At 47.2% G+C, this 26,186-nt stretch overlaps 2 protein-coding genes and 3 long non-coding RNA genes across 5 annotated transcripts in view; 2 read left to right on the forward strand and 3 right to left on the reverse strand.

The window, feature by feature from the left end:
• LOC113451150 (ATP-dependent chromatin remodeler CHD3-like) overlaps positions 1-20,073 on the reverse strand; it is a 48,888-nt gene extending 28,815 nt beyond the window's left edge. The window contains 3 exon segments of the mRNA XM_087917110.1: positions 15,169-15,609; positions 18,685-18,740; positions 19,859-20,073. Coding sequence (XP_087773236.1) covers positions 15,169-15,609; positions 18,685-18,740; positions 19,859-20,073 — 712 coding nt within the window.
• Positions 1-26,186, reverse strand: part of LOC148124369 (uncharacterized) — a 129,111-nt gene that overhangs the window by 47,923 nt on the left and 55,002 nt on the right. The gene's annotated exons all lie outside the window — the stretch shown is intronic.
• The window catches only part of LOC148124370 (uncharacterized), a 110,952-nt gene that overhangs the window by 36,845 nt on the left and 47,921 nt on the right, over positions 1-26,186 (forward strand). The gene's annotated exons all lie outside the window — the stretch shown is intronic.
• Positions 7,817-12,441, forward strand: LOC148124372 (uncharacterized). Its single transcript, XR_015740350.1, has 2 exons — positions 7,817-8,069; positions 11,743-12,441. It is a non-coding gene; the product is annotated as an uncharacterized LOC148124372 (long non-coding RNA).
• CYB5D1 (cytochrome b5 domain containing 1) lies at positions 23,131-26,139 on the reverse strand. The gene is made up of 4 exons (XM_026722502.2): positions 25,992-26,139; positions 25,205-25,281; positions 24,646-24,864; positions 23,131-23,965 (listed from the first exon to the last, which is right to left on the reverse strand). Exons 1-4 carry the CDS (start codon positions 26,119-26,121, stop codon positions 23,735-23,737), a joined length of 657 nt encoding a protein of 218 aa, XP_026578287.1. The 5' UTR covers positions 26,122-26,139; the 3' UTR covers positions 23,131-23,734.

The following is a 26,186-nucleotide window of genomic DNA, read 5'->3' on the forward strand; positions in this document are numbered from 1 at the left end:
GTCGGTAATAAGTTGTTTTTTTTTTCCCCAAAATCGGAAGCGCCCATCCATCACCTGCTGTCAACGCTTAACAAAACCAAGCTTCCGAGCGAGCAGAGATGCTGTGGTTTACAACCGGAACCAAAGGGGGTTTGTTTTTGTTTTTGTTTTTAATTCCCCAAGAGGCATTTGGACTTTCTGGGGTTTTTGTTTTTTTTCTTTCTTTTCATTTCTCATCCGAGAAGCTTCTTCAGCTCTGAGTGGAGGCTGGTGGGGAAGGGAAGGATTTATGCTCCTTGCAGGCAGCTGGTCATTTGCACTCTCTTTTTTTTTTTTAGAGAGAGACTTTGAGGCCGCTTGGAGTCCCAAAGGTGTTTTTTTCAAGAGACAGCTGGATTTTCTAATTTTTTTTTTCTTTGAAGACGTTTCGCTTCTCGTCCGAGAGGCTTCGGCAGCTCTGAGTGGATGCTGGTGGGGAGGGTTTTTACTCCTTGTAGACAGCAGGTCATTTGCGTTCTTTTTAGAGGGACCTTGAGGCCGCTTGGAGGCTTGTCTGTGGGGATGAGATGTCTGCACCTGGGTTCAACAGTGAAATGACACAGGGTAGGAAACACCCTGCAGAAAGCACAGCTCCACAACCCAGCTCCTTTCAGCAGCTCCAAGACCCCACACCCCTCGGGTGACCCTGAGGACACAGATAAACCTCCAAGCGGCCTCAACGACCGTCTAAAAGGATGCAAAGGACCAGCTGTCTGCAAGGAGCGTAAATCCTTCCATTCCCCTCCATCCAGTCAGAGCTAAAAAAGCTTCTGGGATGAGAAGTGAAACGTCTTCAAAGAAAAACCCAGACAGTCCAGTTGCCTCTTGAAAAGCACTTTTGGGGACAGCTGTGACATGGATGGTTGATGATTTCTTTAGACATTTACCATTTGAAGTCAACCGGTTCAGAAGAACCCACAACACGGGGCCGTCAGGGGGAGAAATGACATCGAAGCTCATCTGACAGTGAGAACAGCTAATCAGCGGAACGACTTCCTCCAGAAGTTGTAGGTATAGAGATCTGGACAGCCCTGTATCTGAAATGGCTCAAGTAGTCTTCGACTTATAACTGTCCATTTAGTGACCGTACCAAAAGTTGCCTATTGAAAAAACACCTTTGCATGTATTTTTTTCCTGGATGACTGAGAATCTCCATAGAAACCTACCACTGAAAGTTACAACGGCACTGAAAAAGTGACTTGAGGTCCATTTTTTCACACGACCACTGCGGCACGCCCATGGTCATGTGATCAAAGTTTGGCTGCTTGGCAACATGACTCATATTTATGAAGGTCGCAGCACCCCAGGATCATGGTGATCCCCTTTTGTTTAGCCTTCCGACAAGCAAAGTCAGCGTGGAAATCAGATTCACTTAACAGCCTCGTTACTGACTTTGACAAGCGCAGCAATTCATTTAACGATTTTGGCAAGAAAGGCTGTAAAACTGGTCTCACTTAGCGGAAGAAAATTTGAGGCTCAGTTGTGGTCACAACTCAAGGAATACCTGTATAGGATCTCCTGCTCGTGCAGGGGGTTGGACTAGAGTGCCTCTGAGGACCCTAGAATAGAATATGAAATAATAGAAAAAATAGGAACAGAAAATAGGATAGGATAGGATAGGATAGGATAGGATAGGATAGGATAGGATAAAATAAAAGGGGATCGAGTGACCCCTGGGATATTGTGACTGTCATAAATAGGAACCAATTGCCAAGCATCTGAATTTTGATCACATGAATGGGGATGCTGCCACGGTCGTTAAGTGTAGAAGTGTAAAAATAAGTCCCATTTTGCAGTTCTGTTGTAACTTTAAACAGTCACTAAACGAACTGTTGTAAGTCGAGGACTGCCTGTATCCCCAAAAAGCATGATCAGGACAAAGTAAAGCCAGAACAAAAATGAAATCCGATATTATTTCATATCTCTATATTATAGGAGAGCGAATACAATAATTATTAAATTTGAATGGTCACTAAATGAACTGTTTGTTAAGTCGAGGACTACCTGTAAATAAATCTAGATTATTAAAAATGAAGCCACGTAGGGGGTACTAGATAAAAACCTTTTTTAGTTCTGCCCTCCCTTTCTCACCTTCCAAACTGGTGATCAGGTTGCTGTACAGGTAGTCCTAATGGTGAGTCCTAAAGTCCTTTTTCTTCCAAAGACAACTGGACTTTCTTCATTTTTACTTGAAGAGGTTTCCCTTCTCATCCAAGAAGCTTCCTCAACTCTGAATGAAGGGTGGCAAATGGAAGGATTTCTATTTATAGAACTGAAGAAGCTTCTTAGGTGAGAAGTGAAACGTCTTCAAGCAAAAACCAAGAAAGTCCAGTTGCTCTCGGGAAAAAAAGCCTCTTTGGGACAACCGTGACCGGGATGACTGAGAATCTCCATAGACATGTGGTCCTTGACTTATGACCCACAACCGAGCCCAAAATTTCCACTGCTGAGCGAGGCAGTCGTTAAGTTTGAAAGCCGGCTGGGGAATTCTGGGAGTTGGAATCGACCCGTCTTCTAGCTGCTAAGATTGAGAAAAGCCGCCCGAGGGCTGAGATCACGCTGTATTTAATTTACCTAAATGATTTAAGCAAGGGACCAGCTTCAGACTCAAGTGGCTGATCACATCCCTGCGTCCCTCTCACAGTTAAACTGGAACACTGAATAAATTACGACTGAGCTCTGATGTGCTAATTCACCGCCTGCTGGGAATATGACATTATATACAGGAGAAATATGACCGCTCCTCTCCATTGCGCAGCGTCCAAGTATTCTTTCTACAGGTAGTCCTTGTCTTACAACCGCCTTTGGGACCGGAGGTCCTGTCATAAGCCGTCGTGACGAAAAGCATTTTAAGTTGAGGCAACCATAGGACTGGACCCTCTTTTTTAACAGAGGTCCTTAAGCAGATCAAATAGTCATAAATCCAAATCACAGTTGCTAAGCAAATCAAACAGTCGTAAGTGCCAACCCATCCTCCAAAATGCCGGGAACTGGCAAAGAGCATCACAAATGACGGTCACGTGACTGTGGGATACTGCAAAAGTTGTAAATGTGAAACCGGTTGCCAAGCAACAAACACGGGGTTATGTTGAAGGAGGGGATCATTTTAAGGACGAGAAACACTTTGCAAGCCCAAAAGCATCCTTTCTCAGCCATGACCCCAAATGTTCATTAAACAACCAGTCATAAGTCGAGGACTATTTATATCATCATCACCTTCTTTTAACGACCCCATAATCCCTTGCATCAGGGTAAAGTCTGGGCAACTGAATGGAGAGCTGAGTGTTTACTGGCCGGACGCCCTTCCTGTGACCAGAGCGGAGTTTTGTTCAGCAGATATACTCTCAGTGTGCCCAGAGAGAGAAATATCTGCCTCTACCTAGGATCAAACTCACAGCCTTCTGATTGTGAGGCGAGAGCACCAGCTCTAAGCCACCGTGCCACTCTTTGAGGACTATTTATATGTCCCATGTAAAATTGCTACACAAGTCTTAATTTAGAGTAGGAGTTTCCAAACATGGCGACTTTTAAAGACTTGCGGACTTCAACTCCCAGGATTTCTCAGGCTGGCTGGTCTTCAAGTCACCAAGTTTGGAAACTCTGATCCAGAATCTAAAGGAAGCAAAGTCCCACCTGTAATCAGCACCAAAGGAGAAGGGGGACGTCCCGCCTCATTTATACTCCATCAATTGAGCATAAAGGGAGAATTTACAACACATCTTAATACTCATATAAAGAACGGCTGCTGGAACCGGGTATGCCTGGTTTAATGAAGAGGAGGACCCGGGGTGACATGATAGCAGTCTTCCAGTATCTCAGGGGCTTTCCCAAAGAAGAGGGAGTCAAGCTATTCTCCAAAGCACCTGAAGGAAGGACAAGAAGCAACGGGTGGAAACTAACCAAGGAGAGGAGCAACCTAGAACTGAGGAGAAACTTCCTAACAGTGGGGACAATTAACCAGTGGAACAGCTCGCCACCAGAGGTTGTGGGTTCTTCATCACTGGAAGGTTTTTAAGAAGAGGTTGGACAACCATTTGTCTGGAATTGTACACGATCTCCTATTTGGGCAGGGGGTTCGACTAGAAGACCTCGAAGATCCCTTCCGACTCTGTTGTTCTAATTTTAATTATAATTCAAACCCAGAAAGTTATGTACCAGGAAGGCTCAAAGTCTTTAAATCGTACTTTAGATCGCATGGCCCTGTCTTTAATCTGGACCTGAACAGCCTTGGCAAGTACAGGCCATGCTCAAACTCTTCTCCTGCAGCCCCCCAAAATATTGGGGATCATGGCCCAAAATTCAGCACTGAATCCCAGCAACATGAGCTACCACCAACTATCAAGGAAGAAAAAAAACCAGTTTTATCCCCATTGTGTTGCCTGGTGCTAAAAGAACGTACTTGACATAAAAACACCAGCAGTCCTCGACTTACGACCACATCGGAGTCAAAAATTTCCACTGTTAACCCAGACAGTCGTTAAGCGGATTTTGCCCCGTGTTATGACCTTTCTTGCCCCAACGGTTAAGTGAATCGTTAAAAATGAATGTGGCTTTCCCATTGATTCTGCTCGCCAGAAGGTCACAAAAGGGGATCGTGCAACACCAAAACCGTCATAAGTATATGCCAGTTGCCAAACGTCTGAATTTGGATCACGTGACCCCAGGGATGCTGCAACGGTTGTAAGTCTGAAAAATGGTCCTAGGTCACTGTTTTCTCAGTGCCCTTGTTAACTTCAGTCACTGAATGAACGTTGTAAGTCGAGGGTTGCCACTACTTCAATCAATAACTCAATCAGAGTAGAGCTGGAAGGGACCCTGGAGGTCTTCTAGTCCAGCCCCCTGCTCAAGAGCAGGAGACCCTAGGCCATTTCAGACCAATCTGTAATGTAATCAGAGTAGAGATGGAAAGGGACCCTGGAGGTCTTCTAGTCCAGCCCCCTGCTCAAGCAGAGGAGACCCTATACCAACTTCTCCCACGCTACGTATTTCCTTCCTCAAGTTACAACCCTCCTTCACAGAAAAGCGAGCTCCTGGGGCAGCTGCCTGATAACTTAGGTCGGAAGGACGCCGTTCCCATCGCCCAGCAGACCACCGCAAGGATCAATACATTGAGGCTGTAAAGTCAACCCCCCACGCCCACCCCCACCCCAAGAAAAGAAGTAGTTTCCAATTTAGGAGTCTTCCCTCCCCGAAGACTTGTCACAAAGTCACCCAGGACATTTCTGTCTCTGCCTCACTTCCGGGACCATCTCAAGTCACATCATGCGTTGCTTAATGGCTGGATTTGGCCCACGCTGGCAGCCTAGAGCCCTTCCCAATAAATTCCTGCAATTGGCAGTGATGAATGAGTCCCAGTCCAGACAGAGGGACGCTGCCGACAGCACAGGAAGTACAGGAAGAAATTTTTTTAAAAAAAAAAAAGAAAGAAAGAAAGAAAGGAAAGAAAGCCTCCGACGCTGCGACAGACCATCAGGCAGCCGGGAGTCGCTGCCACCCCATGTCTGCTGGATGACCTACAACGCAAATGTGTTGTTGGGGGTCTTGCACCTTGCCCGCCAACCGCTCCTTTTCCTTCCACCCCGCCTCCCTAACCCACAGGACACACATAAGCTCCTGTATAAATCACAGCTGGCACTAATTGGCTCCCCGCGCCAACCGCCAACCGCTCTGCCGAAGAGGTCGCAGGCTAAACGGGGACGGCGGGAAGCTAAGCTGCCCCTCCTCGGGCTCCTGCAGGGGTACTCCCTTCGGGTCAAAGATTAAACATACTGGAGGCAGGAGGAGGAGGAGGAGGAGGAGGAAGCCGGCATGTGTGGCAGGGGAGATGAAGGCTGTGCCCAGCCAGGGTGGGTAAACAGAGCGGTGATGATAGGGCTTGGTACCCATCCAGCCCCCTTGCCTTCCTCGACCCAACCCGGTGACGATTCTATATCCCAGCGGCTTCGCTCATGCCAACCCCAGTTGAAAACCCTGCCAAACTCTAAAAAAAGACTCCCCGGAGCTAAATCGGGCCTGTGGGGAGACCCTGGCGTTGTGTCCCCAATCCCCTGTCCCTAACTCAGATCTGGTACCCCCCTCCCCCCCCAGGCACTCCTCCTCCTCCTCTCTTTGTCAAAGAGCCGAGAACAGCCAATTCGTACAATGCGGGCTCTCCCCTCGCCACAGTGTCCGCAAGAAAATTGGGGGTGGGGTGGGGGAATAATAATATATTTCCTAGCAGACTTCCCCCCCACTCCCCCCATTAAAAGCAGGTGTTAAGGCAGAGGCAGAGCTTTGGGCTTAACCAACTGAGGAGCCGATGCTCCACTGCAGGCATCCTCTTAAATGGGGAGGGGGGAAGCGGGGGGGAAGGAAGGGAGGAAAGCATGGGAAGCATTTACAATACAATCCTTGCTCACACTCAGCCGAGCAAGTATTATGATGCTGTTATAAAAAAAAAAAAAAAGTACACACACACACACACACACGCACACACAAAGAAGCGTCTTGCAGATAAATCGAAGCTTGTCGCCCCCTTCTTGATTCCAACCAAAAAAAGAAAAAAAAGCACCCTTTAAACTTCATGAATGACATTCCACCCCACCACCATCATCCCCTTCCCATCCCTCCCAACACACACACACACACACACACACACACACACACGCACACAGGCACGCATTTTGCATTTGGCCCAGCCCTAGCTCCTTCTGACAATACATTTATCTCTTGAATCCTCCAAACGGCTTCACCTTGTTGCATTTCCCTCTTACACCGCCACCTTCCTTCTGCTTCTGATGGGATGGAATTGACAAATACCAGGGAAAAAAAGGGGGGGGAGGGGGGGGGCGAAATACATCAGGAGAGGGTTTTTACGAGGCGCCCCCCTCCCCCACAACTCTTGTCAATTTCTAATTCATCTATCAATCTCTCTTTTTTTTTCCTGCCTACTTCTTCCACGCTTCCTTGTTCCCCCTGCTTCTCCCCCCCGCCCCCATTTCTAATCATAATATTGGCACACATGCGCAGACTATTCTTATATTTGGCAGGCAATCAACTAGAATTTTCCACACACGTGATATTTCTACTCCCTACCTTGAAAATATATATTATATAAAGCTAACAAAGGATTTGGGGAGGAAATGGGAAGGGGAGGGGAGAAAGAGAGAGAGAGAGAGAGAGAGAGAGAGAGAGAGAGAGAGAGAGAAGGAATGCAGATGAGTAGCCATAACTGCAAATTATAATAAACCAAGCCTACTTAGACAAACAGCGTTTTATGTTTCGAGTTAATACCAAAAAGAAAAATGGGCAGCCAATCTGAAAAGCAAAAATAAATAATAATAATAATAATAATAATAATAATAATAATAATAATAATAATAATAATAATAATAATAATAATAGAACGGCTCCTTTTATCTGTGTCAGTTAATGGCGGAGAGAATAACAGCCATTTTTTCCATTAGTGAGAAATCTTAAATCGCGAGGATAAAGAAATAAATAAAGAAATAAAGTCATGCAGGGAAGGGAGCGGTGAGGAGAAGGGGAGGAAAAGGCCTATTTGGTGACAGATTTGGAAAGATTTATGGGGGTGGGGGGGTGGGGAGGCTCAATTTTGCGGTTTCCGTCTTCAAAAACCGCGTGGAAAAAAAAAAAGGAGCTGGGATGTTTTTAAACTCTGCACCTTTTCCACAGTTGAAGGAAGGGGAAGAAGGAAGGCAAAGGAACCCAAGCAGCCGATGGGCTTTCCGAAAGAGCCTGACAGCCAGCTGTCAACTTCAGCCTGTTGCTGAGATCAGGAAAGGTGTGTGTGTGTGTGTGTGTGTGTGTGAGACTGTCTGTCTGTCTGTCTTCCAGCTGCTTACCAGACCATAAGAGCATCTGCTGGCAAGAAGCCCTGCTGGGGAACAGCGGGCCTGGTTGCAAACCCCTAACCCTTACCAGCTGGGTGAGGTCACGGGCCTCTGACACCGGGATTCGCCGGCCTTTTGGGCATTGCGGAGGAGGAAGGAAGGAAGGAATCTACGCGGTGGGGGAGCCGGAGACCGGAGAGAAAGGAAGGGCTACGGCAGGTTAGCTTCCAGAATTAAGTGGCAGCTTGGGAAAATCAGAGCAGAGGCCAGGTTTAAGTGTCTCTAGGCTGTTTGGGGCCGCCTGCAATTTCTTTTTTTAAAAAAATGGCGGGTACTTTTTTTTTTTTAAATCTTCTCTCAGGCCCCATCCTCACTTTGACCAGGGGCCTTGCTCCTGCTTATACTAACTTTCGTTGAGAAGCGCCATCCTGACCGCCGCTTGGCTTTTATTGAAGGGGCTCTGCTCTTGACCCTATTTTGTCATTCACCGACCACTGCTTGCACTTTCCTTCTCTTTACTCTTCCCCTTTCTTTTCTTTGCTCTTTCCTTCCCTCCTTCCTTTCTTCTTTCCCATTTCCCTTCCTTTCCCCCTTTCCTTTCTTTTCTATTTCTCCTCCTTCACTTTCTTTCCTCTTTTCTATTTCCTTTCCTTTCCTTCCCCTTCCCTTTCTTTTCCCCTTCCCTTCCTTCTTTCATCTTTCTTCTCCCCTTTTCCTTTCCCCTTTTCCTTTCCTCTACCTCCCCTTCCCTTTCTTTTCTATTTTCCTTTCCTTTCTTACCCTACCCCCTCCCTCTTCCTCAAAAGCCCAGAGATCCTTTCCAATCTAAATCTGGTTTCAATTGTGCCGAACTGGAAAAAACAAAAAGTTTTAGCCACTATTTGCATATTTCTGCAGCCCCCTAATTTGGACCTGGACCTGCCACCTGAGAGGCAGCTTCGAAACCAGTTAAAATAAACCAAGACGTTTCCAGGAAGGAGCCAGCAAGCAGACTGCAGTGGCAGCAGACAAAGTCTTAAAATTATCCCCTCCCTTGGAGATTGCAAAACGCAGCTTTGGGCTAAATTAAAAACCCCAATCTTCCATTTTGGCCTCTTGAGGTCCACTGTGATACAGAGATTAAGGTGACAGGATAGGACCAGGGAGAAGGCAGGCTCAAGCCACCCTGCCTCAATTTTTGGGAGTTCCCCGGGTGGGTTTGGGGTAATCCCGCTCTCTCATCCTAATCTACTTCGCAAAGTTGTTGTGAGAGAAGGGAACATCACGTGCACCCCAAAAAGGCAGGATAGAAATCGAACAAATAAATCATCAGCTCTCCTACCTTCACAGGAACCAGGGACGTTTGTTCTCACAATCTAAAGAAGAAAGTCACGTCTTTCCGTTTGGCAGATGAGATTTCTTGCCCCCAACACAGTAATGGGGGGAAAACTCACAGAGCACATGATCACCACAAACCGGGTATTTCAATCTTTCCAAATTTGCTATCATAACGTCCAAATATTACAGGCTTAATGTACCTTTTTTACTAAACTAAAGTGGGGGGACGACTTTAAGCAGCCTAAACCATCCCCTATTATGTGTAGAAGTCTCTTTTGCCCCTATTCTGTTAACGAAAAAGAATCAGATTCCTAAAAGTCAATTGTTGGCACCAGATCTGCTTTCATAAACTCATGCTCGGGCCTTCGATCTTTACCTAAATGTAGGACTTTATATTTGCCCCTGTTAAAATTCATCTTGGATTGTCTCACGACTCCTGCTTGACAAGACCTTCCCAAATTTTGATGTGGTCCTTTAAGATGCTCGCTATCCCCTCTCCCCTACACACATACACACGCACCCCGCACACAGTTTGTGTCACCTGAAAAATTTTGAATTTTCTAACTCCTTATCTGAGCCATTGACAAATATGTTGAGCAGCAAGAAACCTAAAACAGAGCCCCATTCAATCCTTCCTTGTCACCTGTCCAGATAGCCCTTAACTCACAACAGTTCCTTTAGTGGCTTTTCAAAAGTTACATTGCTGAAAAAAGGGACCTTTTTCACACTTAGGACCCCTGCAGCATCCCAATGGTGTCGTGCTCAGAATTCAGACGCTCAGCAACTGACTCATACTTACGATGGTTTCAGCGTCCCGAGGTCACGTCATCCCCCTTTTGCGACTTTCTGACAAGCAAAAGTCAATGGGGAAGCTGGATTCACATAACAACTGGGTTACTACCTTAACAGTTGCAGTGATTTGCTTAACAACTGTGGGCAAGAAAGGTTGTCAAATGGGGCAAAATTCACTTAACAACTTTCAGAAATGTTGGACTCCATTGTGGTCCTAAATCGAGGGTTATCGGTATTCATTGGATATATATTCTTTTTTTCCAACCAACTTTGAGTACTCCAGGCCATTATTTTGCCATCCTTTCTTTATAAAAACCATTCCTACGGCCAGCTAAACTAGTAAAATTTAGTTTGATAAATACTCGCTGGCTCCCTACATTGTTTTCTAAATATTCCCAATCTAACGCCTTCATAATATGAGTTTTGCCTGGTAACATCCAGTGAACCAGGACTATATAGTCCTATATAGTCCTATATAGTCAGCTGGCTCTCCCCCCCCACCCCACCCCACCCCATGTTGAAAATAAGAATAACATTTGCCCCAGTCTAATCCTCGGATGCTATGCCCACTCCCAGGATTTCCCCCAAAACACAGCGATGAGCTCTTAGATGTTACATGGCCTGTCCTGGAGACATAAAAGCCACCCCTGCTAGCCAAGCAGCCCTTAATCCTCTATTTATTTACTAACTAGAGGTTGCCCTCCCTTCCTTAGATCAACTGTTCAGCTGAAGTTAAGGTCCTCCTTGGAGAGAAAACCGAGGCAGAGATGCGATTGAAAAGCTCCCAAAGGTGCTTTTTCAAGGGGCAACTCTTTCTTGTTTTTTTCTTTTGAAGATGTTTCGCTTCTCATCCAAGAAGCTTCTTCATCTCTGGCAGAATGGTGGGGAAGGGAAGGATTTGCCTATCCTATTATTTATCCACTATCCTGCCAGAGTCGAAGAAGCTTCTTGGATGAGAAGTGAAACCTCTTCAAAAGAAAAAAACAAGGAAGTCCAGTTGCTTCTTGAAAAAGCACCTTCGGGACAACACCATGACCTGGATGACTGAGAATCTCTACAGGCTGAAAAGCTCTTGTTTTTCATCATCCTTTTCCTCTCCTTCCATCTCCTCTGAGCAGCCTTCCCCCTCCTTCCTTTTCCTTCTGAGAGAGCCAAAATCTCCCCCCACACACACACAGACACTTTTCAGGTTCCTTTCTAAGTCCATTTATACTTCACTCTAACACATCCCTACTTATGCCTTGTATGCCATCTCCCTCCATGCTCAGTCCTTGTGCTTGAGTGGTCTCAGCAATATAATCATAGTAACACCACCTCCCTAGAGGCAGGCCACTAAGAAGCCATGATAAAACATGATCAAAGGACTGAGGGTAGTTTTTGTTTTTTTCATAAGACCAAAATGTAAATGTTTGCATTTATTATTTGCTTCTACAGAGAGATCAGTGGCTGAAGACTCAGAGTGGTAAGCATTACGAACAAGGAAGCCTAACGCACTGTTGGATAATGAGGGCCCAACAGATTCATTCTACCAAGTTATGGAACCGTTGTCTAATTTACAAGTTGGTTTTTTTTTTTTAATATCCCCTTGGATTTGTAGGAGTTACGTTCGAGTTGCTGCTTTCATCCCAGTAAATAACAGAGACCCAATAAATAATAGAGAACGGATTGTAGAATGGAAAGGTCACCAACAAGGGGGCCCTGCCACCCGCAACACCAATTTGTCACAAAGGACTGCTAAATACAGTAGACTGCTGATATTTTTTTTTCTTTTAAATTCTGACAGCAGGTCTTCTTCCATAATACGGAACAACGGATGCCATCCATAACCCAACAACCCAAGAAAAGAAGGGAGACTACAACGCTATAGATCAACTTCCCGTTAAGTCTACAGGATCGGTCTAATTCCTTAACGCAGAAAATTATTGACGGAAGGTCCACCATTAAATCAAAGGCACAACTGCGAAGGGACGTTTAAGGAGCAATCCATTTTTCCTCTTAGGAAGAGTCCCCCATATGTGGGGCTGCCAGTCACAGGGGGGCAGTTAAAGCCACCTAGGAAGAGCCCATCAATTTACAGATAATTAAATCAACGTGTTGTCTGGCACATCAACGTTACTGTGCGTATCTATATTTATATATACGCCCAGACATACAAATCAAGGCTCTAGCCTTCCACGGGGCTGTGATCGGAAAAGCTACTCTGGTGACTTCTGTAGACATCAACCAAACAACAAATCGATAAAACCAACAAAATGCACAGGCGCAATTTCTGTAAGTTAACGTGTATTATAAAAAAAAAAGACAGAAAAAAAGGAGAGAATGTCACTGCCCATCCGTGACAGTAACACCAATACTGCAGACAGTTAAATAATAAAGAAGCACTTCTCACAATACAGGTAGTCCTCAACTTGCAATCATTCATTTAGTGACCATTCGAAGTTACAACACCCCTGAAAAAAGTGGCTTATGATCATTTTTCACACCGTCGACTTATGCAGCCTTCCCCGTGGTCATGTGATCAAAATTTACCAAGTGACTCATATTTATGTCAGATTGCAGTGACCCAGGGTCATGTGATTTCCTTTTGCGGCCATCTGACAAGCAAAGTCAAAAGAAAGCCACATTCACTTAACCACTGTGTTATTAACAAGTGCAGTGTTTCACTTAACAACTATGGCAAGGGAGGTCATAAGATGGGGGTAAACTCACAACGACCGCCTCGCTTAGCCACAGAAATTTTGGGCTCAGTTGGGGTCGTAAGTCGAGCTGTAGTTAGGTCAGCCTTTCCTACGGTGATGGGGACACAACTCAGAATTCCCAGCAGCCCTTGGGCCTAAAATGAACCAAAGTACAAACCCAATGAGACAGAAAACTATTTTGCTTCTCACGAAGTTTACTTTATCCTTAAAACTAGAAGCGAGAGAATAAATAAACGTCCCTGCTAAATATCTGCAGGGAAGACGCCTATATAATATTTAATATCCTTAGTGGAACTACCAGATGTCTCTTTTAACAATGCCTAAACAAGTTTCAATTAACTTCCCTTTTGCACCCTTTTCATACGCAAAATAGTTACCCAAACATGCAATTTGAAAATTGCGGCCTTTAAAAGTTTTAGAAGGGTTTTTTATTTTCATGATCACTTTGTTTTTTTTTTTTTTTATGTGACGTTTGGCCTGGTGTTGCCCATTTGGCTCTGAACCTCTGAATCTTTCCTTTTGGCATGGTCATTTGCTCTAAACAGCAGATGGGCTTTCCTTCTGACTCCCAATGGCCCACAGGATGGATGGATACACACAGACACACACACACACACACACACACACACACGTGTGTTAGGCCTTCTATACCTGTACAGAAGGTAGGCTTTTATTCCTTTTTATCTGTTGTTTGGATTTTGAAACTCTTCCTCTCAGGGTCACTGCAAACTCTTGGCCACAGGCCTTACATTTCCAGACCTGGCAAGGAAAAGCTGCCCGTAATAGGTTGGACAGCCAGCCTAGGTCAAGGGAAGTCTGGCCAAGTTCAGGAGGGCACTGCCGCGTAAGATCCCTCTTGTTAAAACCACTGGTTCATCCCTCACAATTCCTGTGGATTATCAGACTGCATCCCCATAATAAGTGGGATCTTTCCAGCCCTGTCATGTGAGATCTTTCTTTTTCCCTGCCATGTGATGGGAGCTATCCCCACCATGGGCTCAGGAATTGCTGCCCCAAACAGTGGGGGGGGGGGGACATGATGATCCTCTCCACCTCCCCTCCCTCAAACACTGCCTCAGCCCCCATCCCCTCCCTCCTATAGGATGGCAAAACAGGTCCTTGAAGGGCCTGGCTCTCCTATCCCCTCAGCACTCCTTTATACACCCCCAAGTGACCCCCTTTCCCCCCACCTCACAATGGGAGTCCTCTCCACCGAGAGACGGGCCACAAAACACTGTGAAGGGGGCAATGACCCCTTCAAACCCCCTCCCTCAAAGACAGCCTCACTCCCCTGAAATCCCTCCTTCCTTTGGGGTGTCAAACCAGGCCTCTCAAGTGCTCAAGTCACCCCAGCACCCCGCTTTTCTACTTATGCATCTCCAAGTCACCCCTCTTTCCCCCATCCCACGATGGGTGCCATCTCCAAATGGGCCCCTTCCTTCAGACACCACTCAGCCCCCATCCCCTAGCAAGAACACCCCTCACCGGCCTATTCTGCACCCCCCCACAAAGTGCCCAGCCGTCTCGGCCTCCTTTTCTACTTATACACTGTGACCCCTGGGTTCCCCCCTCCCCCATCTCTCAATGGGAACCCTCCCTACCAGGAAATGGACCCCCAGACAGACACCCCCAAGCTACTTTTCCTCCATCCCTCAATGGAGAGGGACACCCCGGACACCGTGAGGAGGGAGGGGCGCAATGATCCCCTCTCCCTCTTTCCTCTCCCCTTCCTCACCATCACCTTGGGGGGGTGGGGGGTGGGGTGGCAATGATCCCCTCCCGCTTCCCCTCCCCCACAGACTCCAAGGGCAATGGGCCCCCTCACCCCTTCCTGACAGACCCCTTGCGGGGAGGGGGCAATGGTCCCCTTTCTCTCCCGCTTTCCCCTCCTTCACAGACATCCTCCCTCCCTCCTCAGGCGGAGCCAAGCCCCGAGGCGGACCTGAGGAGAGCTTTCTTCCCGCCGCGCCTGGGAGGGGCGACTGGCTGGCCTCACAAGGTCCCCAGCCCCATATAGGAGTGGGAGAGGGGGGCAGAGCGAGACACACACACACACACACACACACACACACACAGAGAGAGAGAGAGAGAGAGAGAGAATTAGAGACAGAAGCGCGCAGGGGGGCGGGGGGGCGAGACCTGAGGCTGTTCCGGGAATCCAGCCGCGGGGCGGGGGGAGCGAGAGGTAAGGAAGAGCGAGAGCGAGAGAGAGAGAAAAGGCAGGAGGGAGGGGCCGGCTCCGGCGCGCGCGGCGGGGCGGTTGAAGAGGGAAGTGGGAGGAGGAGGAGGAGTGGGGGGTTCGCGCGCGGGGGTCCCTCAGCGCTGGGCGCGCGGGCATCCCGTCCGGCCCCGCGGCGTTCGAAAGCCGTTGCTTGTTTTTACCAACAACGGCCCCGCCCCCCCCCCTCCCTCTCTCTCTCTCTCTCTCGCGACGGGGGGCAGCCTCGCTCTTTCCCTCACGCGGGGAAACGAGGAGGGGGCGCGCTCGAAATGGCCGTTTGTTTATTTACCTGGCGGCGCCTGGGTCCCTCCGGCGGCCGGCGTGGAGGAGGAGGAGGAGGCGGCGGCGGGGGTCAGCGGGGCAGCCTCCGCCTGCGCTGAGGCGGCTGCTGCTGCTGCTGAGGCGGCGGCGGCGGCGGGCGGGAAGATGTCGCCCGGGCTGTCGTTCCTTGCGGCGGCGGCGGCGGCGGTTTCTTCGTCGTCCTCTTCTTCTTCTTCTTCCTCCTCCTCTTCCTCCTCCTCCTCTTCTTCGTCTTCCTCCCCTCCGGCTCGGACACCACCATCTCCTCCTCCTCTTCCTCGTCCTCCCTCAGAGGGAAGCCATGGTGGTGGTGCCGGAGGAGGGGGTGGCCGATGGGTGGGGGAACACCCGAGCCGAGCTGACGGGAGGGGTGGGGGCGGCGGCGGCGGCCCCCCTTCCCCGCCTCTCGCGCTCCCTCCCTCCCTCCCTCCTTCCCTCAAAAGCGACCCCCCTCAAACCATTCCCCCACCCTAAAAAAAAATCGCCCCCCAAAAGGGGGCGGTGGGCGTATGGGAGATGTTTGGGGAGGGGGGCGCGAGGAGAAGTCCCATGCGATGGCCGGGACTCTTCTTCTTCTTCTTCTTCTTTCCTTCACAACTTTTCTTCTTCTTCTTCTTCAAGGTTTCTTCCTCGGACCCCCCTCTTGGGAAGAAAAAAAAAATTAAAATGGGGGGTTGGGGGGGTGCGCAAGGGGAAGGAAAGAATTTAAAAAAAAAATGAGTCCCTCAGTTCTGAGGTGGGGAGTAGTTGAGAATCATATTTTGCCACCCGAGCAAAAAAGCAACAAAAATGGCCGCCTCTAAATTATTTTTTTTTAAAGCGCCCCCCATGAGGTAAAGATAAATGCCCCCCATGAAAAAAAGAAGGGGAGGAAAAAATATTTACCCAAAATGGCTGGCTTAATTTTAACCCCCTCTTCCTTAGGTTTCCAAAAAAAAAGAGAGAGAGAAATGCCCCCCTTTCCAAAAAATAAAAAATAAAAATATTAAAAAATGCAACCAGAATCAGCTCCAAATTTAAAAAAAAACGAAAAGACACAAAAAAAAAAAATTACCCAAGAAAAATGGGGGAAAAAAAAGAAAAAGATAATCAGGATCAAGGCAGGTTTTTTTTTCCCCCCCCCTCTCTCTCTCTCTTCTTGCTTGTGGTGATATTTTCTTTTCAATCGCCCAAGATCTGTGGTCATGAACAATATTTAGACATTCCTGGCACTGGGGGGAACCTGACAAGATTTCTGCATAAAACAAAGATGGCTGCTCTAAATTATTTCTTTCTTTTCTTTTTTCTTTTTTTTTTCCCTCCTCTCCTTAGGCTCTCCCCCCTCCCTGCCTCCCTCAATAAAAATATTTTTTACGGGGAGGGGGAGAGAGAGAGAGAGAGAGAGAGAGAAAAGGTTGGATTAATCAGTACTCATGCTCAGTTATGACATCAGCATAAAATTGTTAAAGGTTAACTAGTTCCATACTAGTCAGACCCACAACTTTGGTGTATGCTTATGGTTGCTTTACTAGCACAAGAGGGAGAAAAAAAATAGGGGTGTTTTATTTCCTCCCCCCTTTCTCTCTCTCTCTCTCTCTAACTTTAAATACTTCAAAAGGGAGTGGCTTATTTTTCTCCTTTTCCTCTAGGGCAAGAAAGGAAGAAGAGAAGAAAAAAAAAAAACCCCTCCCTGATTACTGCAATTCATTAAAAGATTTTTTTTTGTCTACATTCACAAAGGAGATTTTATTGTTTCCCCAGATGAGATTCTTTTGATACGGGCAGGCAGACACAAATATGTATGCATATGATTTTGGTCAGGTTTTGCATTTAAAAGAGGCTATATTAAATTTAATAAAAAAAATTGAAAGCTAGATTTTGGCTACACTTTAAATATGTTAGATTTGCCCCGCAGGAATAAATTATAAGACATAATTAAATTAATGTGATAAAATATCTACTACAAATTATTTTTTTTCACTGGCTGGGAAAAATTTTCAGCCAGATTTGGGGGTGATCATGGCACATCCGGTAAGACATTGATGCACTTAAATTATTGTGTGTGACTTTAAAGAGTGTCTAAAATTAAACTGTACTTTTGCCTCCAAGGTAAGGTTCCCTCCCCCACCCCCCACCCCCAAAAAGCACCTTGTTTCTAATGCATTTCTTGTTAGGGCTGTTTTGTAATAATGTTGTTGCACTATGGCTGAAAACCATTTACCCTATTTTTATGGCAGGGGAAACAACTAAAACCCATTCAGTTAAGATGGAGACAAAATGAGTTAACAATAGGAAGGCAGCTTCATTGTTACTGTCAAACCTAAATAGATGTATGTTTGAGGTTAAAATGCATTTTACATCTTCCTCTTTACCTGCTAACAGACACATCTATGATAAGAATCTACCCACCAACCTAACAAAAAAGTTGTAAAGGGCCTACACCTCTTCCTGTCTGGCTCTTGGGTTGTAGCGCATGGAAAACTGCCTGCATTATCTGAGAATTTGCCCTGGGCCACTGCGTATAAGTAAGTACCATCCTTAACAAAAGAAAATGGAAGAAACGGGCTGCCCCTAAGTCTCTAGCGGCATGCTGCTGCACACCACCAGATAAACAAATCCCAAGGGGACAGCGACCTTACCACGTTCCTGGAAGGAACATAAAGCCATTGATCAACTCTACCCACCCACTGGGATTTACTTCTGAGTAAACCCTGAACTATAAAGCATTTTCAGTGAGCAAGCTTTGGGTCAACCTTATCTTCGGAGTGAAATGTGGCTAGGGGGTCTGATCCTGCCAAATGTACCATCTTAAATGAATAGGCCCATCTCTGTGTTACAGAAACCTATAATTCAAATACATTTGTGGAGCACAAACAGTGCAAACTTCGCTATGGTCTCCCTAGTTGAATCTGTTTCACACAAGTCATTTAAAAACTTAAAAAGTAATTTAAGATGCCTGTGTTGTTCTGTAGTCTTTCGGAAAAGTAAAATTCAAATTATTGCTGGGTCCACGTGTCACTTTTAACGATAGGTCAGTTGGCCACATTTTAGCTTGACATGGATTAATCCAACCCTCTGTGGTTAGTTTGCTACACCAACCCCAAAAAATTGCACTCATTGAGTAAACCAGGGCAAGCCTATTGTGCAAACACAGCCGAGTGATCCTACTATTATTAGCATCAGGTTTCTGCGAAGTGCACATTGGTGTTAATGTTTAAAATTTGCTTTAATAGCCTTTGTCACAGGGCCCCTTGTCCACGCCTCTCTGGTTCTTGGACTCCCAGCTAGAAAAAGAAAACATTCCGATGCTGGATACAGATGTTATAGAATAATCATCTACAAGCACAATGTTCCTTCACTCGGGGTAATCCCATTTAAAATGGTGAGTCTTAGAATAATAAATCTGGAAACAATGAGGCTTATTCAAAGTATTCCAACTTTACTGAAACTGGACCACAGAGCAAGAGTCCTGTTTCAACACACAGTGTTATTTTGCAGTATCCTGGACGCGGTGACAAAAATGTACCCCAAATTTTACTCTCGAGGACTATGCATTTGCCGATTTTCTCTATCTGAAATTTTCTAAAAGTTCAAAATGAGGCCAAATAGCCCAGAAAAGAAAATGTTGCCGGTATCAGTACAGCGTTTTTATATGCCTATTTAAATTCCTGCCATAGCACCCTTCATAGTATCCAGAAATGACATAGTAAGTGACAGTTGGGACCCTCACTTCAAGCAGTTGGCTGGGATGGGAAGAGCCTCTTTACGGGACAAGAAAGGAGGACCGTATAAATATCACAGTGCAACCTTTTCTTGTCTCCTTTTATGACTCTTCGAGCTTAGTCTAAGCTTTTCCCCCCCTGTAGACCGGTTATAAATGTCCACAGAGGAGTAACTGTGCCCGCAGGAGACACTGTTTGCCAAATGAATGTTATTCCCCATGTGGCTTTTACATTTAACGCAACACCCTCTGAAGCCCTCCAGGAGCCAGTGGGCGCCAATCCCATTCATTCATGTTGAAACATTTCCCTGGCAATGCTGGAAGCCAGTGCTCCAGAAGAGCCTTTGAGGTTTCACGCTATCAAAGTCTTTGACTGAGAAATGTGCTTTCTAGCATACGTACCATCACTCCCCTTCCTAATGGAAGGAGAGGGAGCCTGACTCGGCACAGCAGCCTCTGTATTTGAGGGTTTACCAGCTCTGAGCATCAAAGCCTGAACGTAATTTTCTGAACCCGGCCCAAATACTTAGGTTCTCATCGTCCGAGGCAGGAGATGGGAAGAGAGAAAACATCCTTCCCTACATGTCCAGCTTTGGAGCCTCTTTGCAAGGCCCAGAATGTCAGGGGTTCCATCAAGGGACCCGCGGCATGGCATTTAGGAAGCCCCCATCCTCTTTATTTCACCCGTTGATCCCCACCACACTGCCCCTTGGCTGGCTTTCAAAACAGCCCAAAGACGCACCCCTCTGCACACCGCAGGCCCGCCCTTCCCTTCAGGGAATTGCTGCTGCCCCGTGGTGACTAGGGGGCTGTTTAAAGGCCTTCCCCTGGTGGTTGCTTAAGCGTGCAAGGAGAACCGGGTGGAATGGGACACACTTGGAGCACGAAAGATCAAGTTGAGAGCAGCAGTCCCTTGTCACAAACGCACCCACCCGTGAGGTCGGCACCTTCTGCCAGATTTTATCCTCCAGGTCCAGACCTCTTGGCCCGATCCACGAAAACTTGCCACAACTTTCCAGCGGCCTGTGAAGGTCGGGTGTTAAGCGCGCTAAACGCTCCCGCCAGGCCTTCTGCAGCCGGTGATTCCAGGTCACGCTCTCCGGAGCCTACTTGGCTTAACAGCTTGGTTGGAGAAGCTGCCTCTACCGCAGCCTTGCAGGCCTCGTCCGTCTTAAGCTGCCTGTACAATTGCATCCGAAATACCCGAGCAATTCCTGATCCCTCAATTGCCACGGCCAGCAGGCTTCCTAAGCCCGGGCGCTCTGTGGTTATTAAGCAGCTGGTAAAAATATCATCGTTTCTTCCTGTAACAGGCTTCTTGGCCGAACGTTTGCCTACTCCTGATTAGCTTACGACTTACTTTTCTTTTAATAATAATAATAATAATGACAAAAACTGCTACAATCCTTTTGGAAGACCGGCTTTCCCCAGTGGGAGAAAAGGGCAGAAGTGTGGGGTGGTGGGTAGGGGGAGGAAAAAGAGCCAGCCCCAGCCAGTGCTTCTCTTGTGCAAAGCAGCTGTTAGATGGAAGGAAGAAGAGTTTGCTAGGGTTAAAAGGCAGGAGCAGGTGGGAGGAGAGGCAGCCCAGCACTGGAAAGGGCGGGGGCGGGGCGGGGTGCAGAAAGCAGGTTGCAAGCTTTCTTAGGAGGGGTGATGGTTGCCTCCCCTCCCCTCACCCAAAAGAGTCTGGAGGATGGATGGCAACAATCCCATCTGTTCTCTGTACAAGTGAAAATCTCCCTGGGGGTGATGGGGCCTGCCAGAACTGTAGATAATATTCGACCTTCAAGTCTCATTTCACAACCCACACATAGGATTTCTCTCTCCCCACCCCCCACCCTCCCTTTCCCCTCAACAGCTGTCACAGACAGGAGCCGAACAAGGAGGGAAGGAAAAAAACAGGCAGCTGGCCTGATGTTGCCACAGCCTTACCAGCATTATGTGGAGCTGGACCGACGCCCATCTGTCACTCTCTCTCTCTGCCCTGACTGAGGGAGGGGGCAGACCCCGAGGCTTCGTTCCTGGGTGGCTGCCAAGGCTGACCCGAGAAGGGAACAGAAGTTCCCGTCACCACCTTCTGCCAAGTCGGATCAAAAGCGGGCCTTCCAGGTTAGGGTCTGCGGGGTGCCTCCCCCAGTCCCACTCTTAAAAGTCACAGGACTAGGAAGTTTCTTCTTTGGGGGGGCGGGAGGGGGTCATAGATTAAGTTTCCCTTTTGGCGAGTCTCCTCACGCCACTCTCTGCACATTTTATTTGTATTTTATCTGTACATCCCACAGAGGGGACTTTGGGGGACATACCCATGATGATCTGGCAGAGAATGCCCCCCCCAACACACACACACACACACACTTTTTATGCCTTGCCCCTCAAAAAATCCAAACCAGCCTACAGTTTTCTCTAGGAACCGAATCAATTACGGCTTGACTGGTTTTGGGATCAAGAGATGACAGGAAGTGGATTAGAAAACAAACTTAAGGCGGCTTCATGGACTACTAGTAGAGCAGAATGTCATCCTTGAAGACCTCCAGACCAGCAGCTCTTGTTGGCTCCTTTGCTTTACAAACCGGAATGGGTATTTCCCCCCACTGCCCCCCCACCCCCAGGTAGGCAGTCATAGGCGATGCCACCCAGCACTGGATCACTCTGCGTTTCCACGCTCCCCCTCCCACTTTTATTTCGGTTGTTTTAACCTGTAGTTTAAATGCAGAATTATCACCAGTAGACCTCAACTTACAACCATTCCTTTTAGTGATCATTCGAAGTTACGACGACACTGAAAATAGTGACCATTGTGACCATTTTATACACTTACGACTCTTGTAGCATCCCAATGGTCACATGACCAAAAGTCAGATGTTGGGCAACTGACTCACATTTATGACGGTTGCAGTGTCCTGGGGACAAGCGAGTACCTTTTGCAACCTTCTGACAAGCAGTGTCCATGGGGGAGCCGGATTCACTTAACAATCATGTTCCCAATTTGAACAAGTGCAGTGATCCACTTTAACTGTGGCAAGAAAAGTTGTGACATGGGGCAACACTTAACTATCTTGTTCAGCAAGCAATTTTGGACTCCATTGTACTTGTGTGTGTGTGTATATATATATATATATATATATATATATATATATATATATATATATATATATACACATACTTCTGTTGATGCCAGATGAGATTCTGCTGAAACGTCGCTACAACTTTAAAAGCACAACTACGACGACGTGGGAAAATACCCGAACAGAGCTGAATGCCATACATGTAAGTACCAGCGAAAACTTAAGAAAACACACACACATATATATATATATATATATATATATATATATATATATGGAGAGAGAGAGAGAGAGAGATTTAAGGAAATACTTTGGGCTTTTTAAAATAAAGCTTTGAAATGATATCTAGCATCCTGGAGCTGTGAATCTTTGGAACTGATCATAAAAACACCACAATCTATAATGCTTGATGGCAGAAACAGATGATTTACGACTGACAAAAGTAACAATCACTGGTTTCTGTATCCCTACCTTCAGAGGAAATGGACATGGGAAACACCTAGCTTTTCCACAAATGCGCCTGAAACCACCAGGTTTTTTTTGTTTTAACTTTTAACTGGTTGCATTTTATGGTTTTTAAAACAATTTCTTCATGGCTTTCAAGTTTTGATTGGAAGCTGCCCAGAGTTGGCTGAAAGATGGGCAGCTATGTAGATATTTTAAATAAATACATTTTTTTAAAAATTGTACTCAGGTATACAGCATCATCTAAGTGATTTTGTCTGATTTCCAAAATACTAAACAAACTAAGTTCTAGTTAATATGGGATAGAAGACCACCAGGAAATACATAGACATTCCAGAAGAAAACTATGACAAATCTCTCCAGTGCCAAAGACCTCTCTCTGTGTCCATGTTCCCAAATACACCAAGGATCAAGTTTGACTTGGACACAACTTTGCCGTTAACGTATTTTCTTTGGAAATAACCAGTTTATGAAAACAGCTTTGGCTGTAATGAATCCTGAACAGAGTTCCTGCAAAATCAACCTCATTAAACAGATTACTGCAGGCTTAGGTCTGAGAATAAGCACCCAGAAGACATTTGATACTGATAGTCACATATTTTTTTCCCTTAACATCAGAAGTTAATGTGACAAAAAGACAGACTTTATTGAAGATTTGCTCTCTTCAAGGCATGCATCAAGATGATTTTTTTTTTTTAAAAAAAAGTCAATCTGGACAATGATGTCTTTTCACCGTAAACATCTTATGTTTTGCTATTTTATTTTTATCCCACTTATCCTCCAAGGGGATTCTTATTCCTCCACCTCCAACCACTCCTCCAAACAAGCCTTTGAAATAGCTCAAGCAGGCGCAAATAATTGCTGCAAGATTACTTAAATTTCCTTCAGGGTTAAGCAGTATGTTCAGGCCAGAGGACAGCACTTTAAAGTTAAAATATAAAATTGTGTGGGCTCCTCCAGATAAAAGGGCCAGCTTGGGAGCAAAGCTGCTTTCCCAGCTCAAGGCTTGCAGGATAATAAAATGCAATTATTTTTTAAAACCATGTGAAGAATGACGGAGCTTCAAAATGGCTGCACCGTGAGGCACGATTGACATCTAGTGGCTGCAGCAGCAAACAGTCGGCACAAAGAGCCTGTAAAATTCAGGTGGACATTCACAGGACCAGGAGATCGTATTTTAGGGACCCACCCTCGTTTGGGGGTGCATCTTCCTTTCCACCAAGCGCTTGCTCTTGGAGATAAATTCGGTATCCTGCAGCTGCTGTTGAGAAGAAGGGGCACCTGAGGCTTCCAGCTGGAGGGAAATAGGCCCACGACTAGGCGGGTTTCTAGAGCTCAGTGAGGTCATCATTGAAGTAAAGCAAAATGGCGGTCGTGAAGGCGTCGGCGTCCATGTTGAGCTGGTAGAACTCCTCGTCTTCGTCGGGAATGTTGTTGTCCTGAAGGTTCTTATCCATGTCCAGACAGGCGCCGTGGTATTTCCATGTGTAACTGGCGGCGTGCGCGTTGTAGGGCAAATAGCGCCTCAAGATCTCCCACATGGTTTCTTCTGAACAGACCTGCAGACGGAACCACATTGTCCACAGGACCACAGCAGGAGGGCAGGAGACACCCCTGAGCCCCCCCCCCCCGCCCCCCCGGGTTCAAGGTGGGAGTGGGAAGGAACTGGCCAACTTTGCTTGACTTCCATGTGGCCTCATGTTTACGCAGTCTGTACACTGAACTGAATGCTCCCCAAATGAGCCCAATACAGACCCAATCAGAGATAACCCTTCGCATGCAACGTGGTACAGCTATAAGGTTCCCTCCGCCCCCTTCATTTGTTTAATCTTGTCTGGTTCTCAAAGACTGCCTGGAAAAGTCCCTGCAAGTTTCATCAGGAGTGGTTGGCCATTGCCTCCTTCCTGGGATTGGGAGAAAGTGGCTGGCACAAGGTCATAAAGCCAGCTTTCATGCCTCAGGCGGGACTAGGACTCACCATCTCCTGGTGATCAGCACAAAGTTACCCAGCTGGCTTTCATGCCTAAAGTATGGCTAGAACTCCCAGGTTCCTAGCTCGGTGCCTTCATCACCACACCAAACCGACTCTTATCCCATTTCTATGTCCAGCCTAAAACCTAACTAAAACCACCCTGCTCAAGCCTGTTGTGCTCGTACACTCGACAATCCCTCAGGGAAGAAGACGGATTGCCCAAGAGGGTCTTGAGGCCAGGCAAGGGCTGGGGAGGATGGGACTCGCCTCCAGGGTCTGCTCCTGAGAAGTCAGAGTGTTGATGATCCGAATGTGCCGGGTTTTTGCAGACAAGGTGCCGATTTCGTAAATGGGGTTCTTCCACCAGGGCATCCCAAAATCATTGGCCCAGTCCGAGCGCGGAAGAGGTGGTGGGATGTGCACAAACCGGCCCTGGGGTGTGTAGTACTTCAGGCAGCCTGTGCGGGGATCGATGTGTGTCTGTATCTGCAAGGAACAGGGTGGAAAGGCCAGCCTCAACTATCATCTAACAAGGACGGTCCCCTCCTCCAATCCACCAAACGCCAACCGACGAAGGGCTCCAAATTTAACAGAAATCTTCTCATCGTAAGAGCAATTTAAGTTCTAAGTTTGAAACCCTGGGCCTGGATGACGGGAGAATCTCCACAGACAGATCCACTCCCTTTTTCACTTAAGTGACCAGTTGTAGGTCAAGGACTACCTGCGGGCATTTCCCGAGGCCCGCTTCCTGGGTCTTGCAAAAGGGTCTATCCAGAAGCCTCGCCCACCCGGCCTGGCGTCACCGGATGGGCCTGCAGACACTCACGTCTTTGGTCCTGGGGTTGAACCAGTGGCTGATGTCTTTCCCTGCCACTTCCAGGAGGGGCTTCATGAGGAGGTCCCCTGCACGGAGAGAGAAGCCAGGATCCGTATTAGAGACACTCCGTTCTGCTATTTTTTGGGGGGGAGAGAGGGTGTCCCAATGCCCCCATCCCCTTGTAGCACCTTGGACATGTCTATCCTTGTCTATCCAATGACTGTAGGAGCATCCTTTCGCCCCTCTCCCGAGTCAGATTAGACAGAGTTGGAAGGGACCATGTAGGTCATCTATTCCAACCCCTCGCTCAAGCAGGAGACCCTAAATCATTCCGGACAGATGGCAGTCCTTGGGGGTCAAAATGGCAGCCACCACCACACAATGGAAATATGGAAAACTGCAGAAAAAGACCAGCAGTCCATCAGTTCTGCCCTTTTATTTTAATTTTATTATTTTCTTTTGATTTTTAAGTTTTGCTGCGGGGAGGCACATATGCTTGTGGGGGCAATGCACGTTAATAAAAAAATTAATTGCATGGTTGAGGCCGCCATCTTGACTTTTTTGACCTCCCCCGAGCTATGCAAGCCTTGAATTCGGCCCTCCAGCTCCTTTCTTCCCTCACTGCGCTTTTCCCCTCTCCCTTCTCGGAGAACCACCCTTGCCAGCTGCATCTTTGCCAGTAAGGATGCCTTCCTCTTCTTCCTTCTCCCCCGTTCAGGTAGACTGCCTCTCCACCTGGAGGCTCCACTTGGGGGAGCCCTGCCACCGAAACTCCGCCCCATTCCCCCGCCCTTACCCTTGTACTCTTCGGACAGGGGGCTGAGGTCGTACACCCGCCCCAGGTAGGAGACCCACAGGTCCCACGGCCGGTTGTGCACCGACACCTCCCGCGGCGTGAAGTAACGCTGCCGGAAGGAGCCCTCCATGATAATCGCCTGGGCGCATGCGCCGCGTCCCGCGCTGCCCTTGGCAACGCGCTGCCGCAAAGCCC

Source organism: Pseudonaja textilis, chromosome Z (genome assembly GCF_049901715.1).
Source record: "Pseudonaja textilis isolate UNSWEBS1 chromosome Z, rPseTex1.2, whole genome shotgun sequence".
Classification (NCBI taxonomy): Eukaryota; Metazoa; Chordata; class Lepidosauria; order Squamata; family Elapidae; genus Pseudonaja; species Pseudonaja textilis.